Raw genomic sequence first — 11,311 nt, 5'->3', positions numbered from 1 at the left:
TGCGGTGTCGTACTCTCGTATCCGCCGGTACCAGAACCGGCACCCCTACCCATGTGACAGGCTTGAAATATAAGCTCGGCTCGTTCGCCAGGGGAGAGAAAGAGTGACAGATGTCAAGATATTGAAAATTTTTATTTTCGATTTAACACGGTTGGTGATAACCGAAGTTAATTTGGCGGACATTTATTTTGGAAGTTACCAACCTACCGTTTATCGCCTGGTTGAGTGGTAGACTGCCAAAAGCTAAGTAGCCAACTTGGGCCACCGGGTGACGCCAATTCCATCCACAAACCGCCTTCCCAAACGCAATCCGATTTCTAAGGGTACACACCCAACGTCTTTTGTCTTTTCTCCTCTGTATTCATCCGCTTTCCTTTATTTTTTGGTATAACTCGGAGTTTCCACGCACTCCCTACTCATACCCCTCTCTCTGCCGATGTCTGCTTCTTCTGCCTTCTTCACGAGCCCCACTTCTCGTGCTCGAGCAGTGAAATCGAGAAATGGGTTGTTGGTGAAGCCGTTCCTTGCAGGTGGAAGCCCTAAGAAGTCGTCCTTGTATGATGGATTTCTGAGGAATCCAGTAAGAATTGACAGGAGATGCATTCTCACGGGTTTCAGGCGTAAAACTGTCATGGAATGGCAGGATTGCAGGTACCCACGCTCATTTTTTGGTTTTCTTGCCTACCCATTTCTTTTTTTTCCTTTTAGTTTTTAAATTTTCCATCTTGTCGTGTGAGAGTTTCATGAGGGCCAGTGTGTTTCGTGATCAATTTGTAGGTTTTGGGGTTTATTTTCTTAGTCTGGTTATGTTGGCATACTTCAATCTTCAAGGAACAGCACTAGGGAAACCGATCCGTTCGTCAGCAATCGAAGATAATTGTATACCATTGTAGAGGTGCACTAAAAATGTGTCACGTAGTGTGTTGAAACTTTAAGTTCTGAATGTAATTGATGGCATCTTATTTTCCAATAAATGTGGGACTTGAGTTTAATGTTAGTTTTTTTTTCTATAAATGGATTACATGTAATATGGGTTTATCTGATCGAGAAGGATTGTGGTTTTGGGTCATGCCAGAAATTGGCGGTGTTGAACTGCCTCTCGGTTGTTAGGATTGGACAGACACATTTTGTAGATTTAATCAAGCTCGTTGGTTTTGATAAGATGTAAGAACTTCTATGTTCATTTTCTAGAACTTTTTTTGGCCATTATGTCCAGAAAGTATTAGAAAATTAATTACTTTAGGATTTTGGAGCCCAAAGTATGACCTTTAGGAAAATAGTTACGAACCAATTAATCAAAAGTTTTCGGCCCCAAAATTTAGTTGCTCGCTTCTATTTCCATTTAATTTCCTTTTGTTTAAAATAAGAAGGAATACATGATAAAGGAGAAATTTAAACAATAAAAGAAAGGAGGGAAGTGAGGAAGCACTATTGGATCATGGATGATGTTCATGTCTCTCTTTGTTTTCATTTCCCTTTTTCCCTTTTTAAGCTTTGAAGTTTTACTCCGCCATCATGAAGACCGTAGGTATGGCAGGCTGAGCCAGTACGACCAGGTGTTCATGTTGGGTGCGGTTTCTTCGGGTTATAATTAAAAAAAATGTTAGGAGTTGGAACTTTGTACATATTAGAGTTTTCATTTGGTTTCTTGACAAAAAATAATAAGGTGTGGTAGTTTTTATTCATTCTTTATAGTGAAGCTGGAGGATACCTGAGACCTGCCTGCTAGACTAAAACAGGTTTACATCCAACCATCACAGTTAATCTCATTTACGCTAATTCTGTGTATTAATTTCTTTCTCTTAGACCTTGTACTTACAATAGCTTGTAACAATGGTTCCAAATTGTCACGGATCCAAGAGTGAATCCTTGCACATTCATTTGTCATATGCATCTTTATCCATTTCCATTTGTTGTTGCATGATATATATATATATTTGTCTCCATGAACTTTTCAGTAAATTATGATACTATGAATACAAGGAACTTATCTGTGACCTTTTATTTGTAAAATCTAAGAAATAAAACAGCTGGTTATAGTTGACTGGAAATTTCCTTTGAAGGATACCTATAACTGGATCAACATTTATGCAGGGCTATGGTGGAAGTTCACGTTCCTTGTTCAGTAGCCTATGACTTTTATTCTGATCGTGAATCCTTTCCCCGTTGGATGTCAATGATATCATCTGTAAAGGTGCTTAGATGCTTGATTGTAGAATTATTTCTCTGTAAGCACCTGCTTATCTTGTTTCAGTTAAAATGGCACATGTTTTCAATTAATCAGTAAGTTAAATTTCTATGTACCATATTAGGCATATGCTAGCAATACCAACATTTTTCTTATTTGTCTATGTCCATGAGGTGATCCATCTTCGTTATTTCTAATAACATCTCTAAAATGTCATGGTTTTGAAGCCAGAAACAGTGTATCACGCTAGATTTTGTTGTATTTTGTCTATCCAGAGTTTTAGACAATTCCCTTGATGTATTTTATGTCATGATGTATCTAGTACTAATTTTGATTGTAACGCCCCAAAATCGTGGACTTGAAACCTTTTATGAAAAAGGTTGAAAGCTTTGAAATCGATTATTTATCAGAGTTTGAAAAAGAAGTTCAGCGGAAATCATGTTTAAAATAGCAAGTCCCTAGACCTTGGCCGCATCACAACGCAAACTCCCCTTTATAAACCGATTTGCAATTCAAGTATATATTTTATTGAAATGAAAAGAAGAACGAAGTTTTGATAACAGTTTTAGTAATCCAGAGTTTTAATCAGAAGAGATGCTTTCAAAGAAACTTTTATACCACATTTACCAAAAGTGTCCTCAGGAGCGTAACGTCAGGGAAAGGGCCTTGCCTTGAACGCATCACGTCATCGTGCCATCGCAAGCTGTCTCAACCTGTCCACCACCTGTCCATGAAATGGGTCGGTCTCACAACAGATTAGTAGAGGTGCAAAAGACAAGAAGGTACAAATGCTACAATAAACAAGATATTCGCTAGATCAAGCAGGAAAAAGCAAGACTAGCAGAACTAACCAAACGTGCGTGGAGTAAGCAGTAAGGACCATAGTGTTAAACAAGCAACAATCCAACTGAATAAGACAAGCATTCATAACAATGCTTGCAATAGATACAAGTACCATTGGATGACTTAGTCCATCGGCAAGTAGCTACATTAATTGTGATGCAGGAGTTATTGCATTACAAGTAATTCATAAGCTACACATGATAAACAATCATACGGCAGCGGTTATATCACAATATGTGAGTAGCTTATAAGACAAGTAGTTACATCAGTCCTAGTTGCCACTAATTCGTAGATTATGAGCTGTATGCAATCACATCAATCATAAGAGACGTACGCCAACGAATAAACATTTAACTAGTATGAGAAGCTAGTTATTACTAAGCAAAGAACTACGTAAGCAGTTTAACCAAATAGAGTTACGCTTCGATAGGCGTGCATAGCTCAACGAGTAGCATACTAAACTACTGAGCAAACAAGCAATCAAGTCACATCACAACACACATATCTCATAATCATGTGCATTAGTTATATCTTGTTCTCATTATGACCAGGCCATTGTGGGTACGTGTTAAAATATGTGTACTCATACACATATGTTGAAATATAATCCTTAGATGTACATATATATATATTTATATATATATATATATATAAAGATACGTATACATATATATATGTATATGTATCTCTATTTATATATATAAATATATATATTTTATCTTCCTAAAATACCCTCAAGGGTATTCTTGTAATTTGTTATTTTACGCATATTCCAATTGGAATATACATTGTAATATTTCATTTAATTTTCTGTTTTTTATTTTTTAATTTTCGTATTCGTACCACATTGGGGGCCTCCCAATAGAGACGTTGGGAGCCCCCAACGGTCACAAATGTGACCGTTGGGGGCTCTCCAACGTCTCATTTGGAGCCCCCAAGGTGGTCCCTTTTGTGCTTATAAATAAGGGCTTGCCCCTTTGTATTCTTTACTCCTTGGAGGAGCTTATGCTCCATTGTATAGGGTTTTTACCCTCTTCTTCCTTTTTCTTCAATAATATTCAACTTATGACTTTAAGTCATATTTACCCCTTTTATGGGTTTATGTATTAGCACATGATGTGCTTGTGTTGTTCCCTTGAGTGCGTATATTCGCACTTCATATGCATGTGTATGGGTTCATTATTGAACCTAAAGTATTCAAAGCCACTTTCTAACATGGTATCAGAGCAAGGTCACGATGAGATTGTCTCTTGGTGCAACGGAAAGCGTGGTGCTCAAGAAATGGTGAAGTATTCATTGTTCCTCTCTTTTTTTAGAAGCTTTCGGTATGTATCTCTTTTCTTAACATATTATGCATTATGAAACTATTTTTTGTATATGTAGTGTTTATAATAGTTGAATCACTTCTTTTCACATTTCGCATGTTCAAAATTTTTAAAATATCTCCTTTTAAATTTAGTAAACTTGTTTGCTATTTAAATATATAATTCTTGTTTAGATGTTTATCGATTACTCATCACATATAAATAGTAATTTATGTTTTTTAAAATTGTCTTCAATTATGTGGGATTTATGATGTTTACATAAGTATTTCATGATTGACCTATAAATTAACTTTTAAAAATTATATATGATTTCTTGATTAATGATTTTTGTTTAAAAACTCTTTTCTCTAATATAAAGTCTAATTTGTTTTAAGTTTCTCTCTTGTTTATGGATTTTAGTGCATTCTTTTTGAAAATCTTGATATAATTCTTGTATAAGAATCCCTCACATCTAAATCTTTGTTATGAATCCTAAGTAGTTCTTGTTAATGATAACTATTTATGAGAACTCCTAAAGATGTTTCAATGTTTTTGGTTTATTTAAAGGATTTTTGAAAAATTGTTTGTGATAAATAGGTTGTTCGAACCATTGTAAAAGATCTTTTAAAAGAATTTCCCACACTATATAGAATGCATAGTGTATCTATTGCATCCTTTGGTATAAAAGATTTCATTTATTTTTTATTTTTCTTCTAATGATGCAACTTTATAAACGTATTTGTTTGTATTTTTCATATAAGGTTTCAAAACCTCTTGATTGTATCTCTAAGGATACCTACATTGGCCATAATATGGTACTCTTTGTCTTAAATTGCATTTATCAAGCATTTGCTTTCATTTTATGAAATACATGCATTATTGCATGTTTATTATTGATACGCTTTTTGCGTATTTTGTTCAAGTGTTGTGAGAGTGCTTTCGTGCACTTCTTTTATAAAGTATTTATGCTTGTATGCATATTGTCTATTCATACACATTTTCACATGGTACTATCTTTTCAATAAAGAGATGTTTTTATTTCTTTAGGGCTTGTGTTTGTTTTTTAATGGACTTGTAAGATTGTTTCTTTTATCATTCCGCAATATCTTGGTACATGTCCTAAATTTGCACATTTAAGATTATTGCCATTTTACATCTTGGTATACGTATAATTGCAAATTATAAAGGCTTGATTTGTTTCTTGGATTATTTCTTTCTCACACATGACATAGCTTAAATATTTCATGTTGTGTTTATTAAAGTTTTTTTTTATATAATGATCATGATTGAACATAATTTCGTATATATGCAACATTATTGTTATATGGCATATTGTTGTGATTAATTATGTTGGACCTTTGAATCAACCCTCTTTGTAAAATCACATATTTGGAAAATGTTTTCCCTAAGAGTTCATTGCCTTTTATGGCATTTTATCTTCTATCCATCACATGTTATATGATGCATCAATCCTTTTTTATGGCCTTATTATTATATTAGAGATGGTTGTTGAGGTGAGTTATGGGCACCTTGTGTTATGTCATTTTAGATTGTCCACTTGTCATATTATAGATGGTGATTGAGGTGAGTTATGGGCACCTTAGGATTCTAGAATGATTTGGTATATGATCTCTAATTATGAGTGTGTCACTCGTTTGTTTTTAGCCATTGATTTTATGGATGCTCTTATTTATATATAAATGTGATGGATATATGATGTTTGAAACTTTAAATGTTTTAAGGTATATTAAAATCAAGGTTTTGGGGATTATTACCCAACCTTTTATTGTTTATGAATCTTATGAGTGCATTTGCACATTTGTGTTTTGTGCACAAGTATTCTTGGTGTGTGTATATTCACACGTTTATTCCAAAATATTGTTATTGTGGGTATTCTTTTTGAAGAATATTGTTTTATTGATTCAAGGTTTTATTTATATGTTTGTTATTACAAGTTTTATTGCCTCAAAAGTTTTCTCCTTTTATAACTCTTATTGTAACGACCCCAACTCATCCTCTTTGAAAATGCAGAAATATTTTTTTTTTCTAAGAGTTGCGGAAAACTTCCTAGAGACCTGGGGTCCTTACAGTTCCAATTTCAGTTGGATAACTACACACCACAAACAAACTTACATTTATCATTCATAACCAACCAACTGAACTCTTTTATTCATTAATCAATAAGAGTCTCATATTCAATGTTAAAAGTGAAATAACAACTTGCAGAAAATAAGAACTAAAAGAAAATAACAATATAGCCACTCTGCCCGTAAGTGAAGCAATCTGAAGCAAATGTGACCCTCGTGTCTCCTCAGAGCGAGTCAGTTTCACTGATCACCTGTATCTAGGAAAAACCAATAAAAGAAGAGGGTCAGAAATCCGAAGAATTCTACGTACAGGTTTCCCTAATGAATCAAATAAGAAAAAGAACATAAATAAGATTCATATAATATTTTGAGGAATACGGTTATAATCAATTCATAAGACAATTAACCATTCATACATAATTAAACTAAACATTAAGCATGAGGAAACACGAAATAAGTAACATTGATCACAATTTAATCAATAGGGCAATTAAATGCAAAAGAGATCAACATCATGCAATGATCAACATAAACAACCAAGTGAATAGGTAAACATACATGAACTAATGCATAGCAAGAATATGCAGGATTTATGTGCGATGCATGAACCCTTATTATCTTTCATTTAAGATCCCCTCTTTCTATATGCATGACCTATTAAATGCACACAATCCTTAAGTTACTCTTTTTAACTTATCATTGCCCGCGGATACACCAAACGGGTACAATCCCCGAGGTCAAGTAGGGTTCCCGGGGTAACTTCACACACAATTTGTATTTTATTACCGGGTTCCAAACTTAGCCCTCGACCGATATAAGGAAACAACACCATCCATCGGAACCTTGGAAAACATCATCCAAAGTCGGGGACACCAGGGAAAACAGCATCCACTGGCGCCACTTTCTTGGTATACCAAACAACAACAGCTGTGTCAAAACACACCACCCTCGGGAATAGTGGCAGACTCTCCCTAAAACCGTGGCCAGGAGAAGAACCTCAATATCGGGTTCAGGGGCAACAACACACACGAAGTTTTTTGTATCCTCACGGTTTTTCCCAAACCGCAACATCCAAGATTCTCACGCCAAAGCAGGGACATCAAGGAGAAAGTGAATTACACTGTTCTTTATTCTCTTTTATCTGGTTATTAATTTATCTCTCTTACATTTGCAAATTTACATACATAATTAATAATATAAGCTTGCACATCAGCATGCTAAGCTTTTCACGGGTCCACAACCCGTGACAACATAGAACAGTGCGGTAAAACAATAATATCACATTTGATTTGTTGCAATGCATCAAAATAACTAAAACAGAGAACAACTGGTTCTCAAGGCTCACCCAGCCCCTAATGATCCAATTTGATCATTACTACATTCATAAGCAAAAATCATAAAGAGTATGCCATTTATGCATTCTTTTCACATGCTTTTCATTGCGCATTCATGTATGCAAGTTGTGTATGAAGCAAAAATTTCATAGCATAAGCATAAATTCACACACCCACGTTATATGCATGTTTTCATGACATGCACATACTCATGTCAAATGCAAGAGTTCATTCATGAATCGATCAAATTAAAACATACGAACAACCATGCCATTTTGACCCTGCAAAAGCATCTAAATTCCATATGGGTCTATGCACAAGTACACTCTCTTACAACAATAATTTAGAACAAGCATTTACTTCCCATGTTTCGCGATGCATATTTGTGTATGCAAACTTTTGAGTTATGAACTAGACAAGCTTCATATGCATGTGATCACATAATCATGCCAATTAAATGTCTCTATTCGTGAATCTTCTCAAATAACCAAGTGAACCACGATGCAATGTACACACATGCATAAGATGCAGCCTTGTGATATTAATTTAATTCAACATATTATGTCAAGTAAATGCATCTGAAAATAATCCATTCTTTAGCCTGTAGATGGCTGGTTTAATACAAGAAAGCAAATTCTGGAATTTGCATGCTAAGTGGGTCTTTTGTTTCAGATTCGATCCAACGCAAGGACTATTCCTATTAGACAATTTCCTCCGTAACAGTGCAGCCTGCCATACCCATTACAACAAAAGCAATATGTTAACTGCACCCAACCCAAAATGAAGACACACCGAGCCCAAAAATCATTGTCCAGCCGACATGTAATCAGCTGGGGCTAAGGCCGAAAATGCCCAGCCTAATGCACTCGGCTGAGGCTCCACAACCACCAGGCTCAGCCCCTATTAGCTTCAGGTTTAATTAAATGTCTAAAATGAATAAGCTTTAACAGTTTCTAAACTAAAAATCAAAATTTCAATACATTATTTAGTTAACCAAGACATATCAGAGTTTAAAATGGATGAAATCTCGATTCGTTCTAACAAATCAGGTTCAAATAACTGATTCAGATTGATATAATAAATTTGGAGTAAACTTTATTAACCCCCCCCCCCCCCAAAAAAAAAAAAAAAATCCCCGTCAGTATATATAGCCATAACCAGAAGTTCGAAATCAATTTAATTACATGCTTTGAAATACACCCAGTTAATGAAATCTGGAAATTTAGGAAACACCACATGTATCTTAAAATTTTGAACAACTGCCTCAGCCACAACTGGGTCTAGCACACCGCCAGACCCACCCAGCCGACCCAGTTGGCTGGGTCTAGTACACAGCCCAGCCGACTTAATACCTGGGCCCTATTCATAAAAATTTATTAACTCTGTTTTTTTTTTTCTATTATTGCTGACAGCATACCAAAATCCCAAAAATTTGCAGAACAACAGGTATGCTTGCATAACTCAAACATACTCAGGTTTATAAAGTTCATAACTTACGTTCGCCCATGTTTTTGGCTTTATTTCCAGATTTACAAGCATTAATAATCCCTAATATGGGTTTTTCATAAGGATCAGAACTACTAGCCTGCACATACATAAGAAAGTCAATTTATTTTTATTTTTATTTTTATGGATCCAACCTTCTGTTTTAATGTAAAAACACCACTACACGAGTATTATTCCGCAATAGCATAAAAAAAATGAATACACATGGATTTCATCCATGGATCCTAGAATAAATGCTTGGATTTACTCACCCACATGCTTCCACTCTAAAATACTTCATGGAAATCGAATCCATGTTCGTTTTCCTAACTTAACCCAAAAGAAAAACCCGTACCTTTTTAAGTTTTTCCGGCGATCTTTCCGGCGATTGAAGGCTGCAGTCGCGTGGGTAGGGCTGGTTGGGGTTGCTCCTTGTTGCTGCCGTGACAGGGAGCTCGCTGGAGGTCGGCGATGGTGGGTGTGGGTTGTTGTAGCTCGCCGGCAACCTTCTACCCTCCGGCGCACGCACACAGACAGAAAGAGAGAGGGACGAGGGAGAGACGAGTGAAGAGGGGCCCCTCTCCACTCCCTTTTATTGGCCAAGTCACCCCCCCTCCATGCCGAGATGGGGGGAAGATCGGTTACGCCCTGCGTAACCCCCCCCTGCCCCTTTCCTGATCGTGATCGGGGTTAGGGTTCTCTCAGAACCCTAACGCCTGCTAAAAATATCGGGCAACTCTTATCGGGTTGCCTTAATAAAACCCAATCTTCCCCCCTTTTAATCGAGAGGGTCGGGTCCGGGTCTGCGACCTGCGGCTCGGAATCCAAACCCGACCGTAACTTTGGACCCTTGCCTCCCATTTGGTATGGATCTACAGATTGGATCCACATGGATCCAATTGTGGATCCCCTAAAATTACTTATATAATATATATTTTTATATATATTTAATCTTGTATATGAATATATAGGGTATTTTACCTACATCCATATGGATCCTATATGGGTATTGGATCCGAAATGTGGATCCCAAGCCCATATATACATTATATACGTAGTTATCTCTTGAATAATTCGCCTAATTAAAATTTTTTCACTTATGTAAGTACATATATGTTTTACGAGATAAATATATATATAAAGACCCCTTTATGGGTCCCGGATCCGCGACTTGGATCCCAGGCCCAAATCACATAAGTTTTAAAAAAAACGTGGTTATTACACTTATCTAAGTGTTATCATATGTAGATAAGAATTTTATTACACCTTTGTGTGTTGGTAGCCCTTTGTTGACTTTGTTTATCTTGGTCTAGTAGCTAAACACACTTGTCTTGAGTGTTATCGTATGTAGACAAGGCACGTTGATTCACACCATGGTGTGTGATCTTTAGTCCATGTTGGCATTTGTGTCCTTGTTCTAGTCGCTGAGATGTATGCCCATGGTTGGCTTCTTTCACTCAATTCAAGTGTCATTTTATGTAGACAAGAGATGTATTGTGTTTTTAGCCCATGGTTGGCTTGATACTCTTGTTCTAATAGCTGAACATATTTGGTCTTGAGTGCATTTTTACGTAGACAAGAGATGCTTTTGGTCCATGTTGGCGTGTATTCTCTTGTTCTTATCGTTGATACACTCATTTCAAGTATTATTACATGTAGACAAGAGGTTCTTTTGCACACCTTTGTGTGTGTTATTTGGCCTTTAATGACATTATATTTATATTCTTGATCTAGTAGCTTATACACTTGATTTATGGGTTTTGGAGGACTACTGAGGTAGTTGCTTGTAGTGGATGAACTACTATTGAAAATTGCAAAAATTTCATTCATAACTTGTGTTTTTAAGTAAATCATATCCATGATATGTTTTTAAATCAAATTGATATTGTAGCATTTAATCTATATATTAAGTGCTTATAGTTTTTTGGCGACTTTTTGATACTCAAAATGAGTCTTTTGTCTCAAATGATATTCATTTTTGAATCTAGGGTGAATGTTTTAATATTCTTAGTCAAATCATGCTTCTTATTTATAACATTTGTTTGACATAGATCTTCTCCCTGAAGATGT

At 35.8% G+C, this 11,311-nt stretch overlaps 1 protein-coding gene across 2 annotated transcripts in view; it reads left to right on the top strand.

The window, feature by feature from the left end:
* The first annotated feature begins 293 nt into the window (after positions 1-293).
* The window catches only part of LOC149820927 (uncharacterized), a 106,927-nt gene continuing 95,909 nt past the window's right edge, over positions 294-11,311 (top strand). Inside the window, exons 1-2 of one of the 2 annotated variants that reach the window (XM_089983780.1) lie at positions 294-651; positions 2,095-2,194. In XM_089983780.1, the coding sequence (XP_089839906.1) occupies positions 437-651; positions 2,095-2,194 (315 nt within the window). In that variant the 5' untranslated portion in view covers positions 294-436. The remainder of the gene's footprint in view (positions 652-2,094; positions 2,195-11,311) is intronic. The other variant, XM_089983779.1, reaches the window with a different exon arrangement.

This window comes from Nuphar pumila, chromosome 12 (assembly GCF_984573655.1).
Source record: "Nuphar pumila chromosome 12, dmNupPumi1.hap1.1, whole genome shotgun sequence".
NCBI lineage: Eukaryota > Viridiplantae > Streptophyta > Magnoliopsida > Nymphaeales > Nymphaeaceae > Nuphar > Nuphar pumila.
Note: the sequence above shows the minus strand (reverse complement) of the source record. Positions and strands in the feature narration are given on the sequence as shown.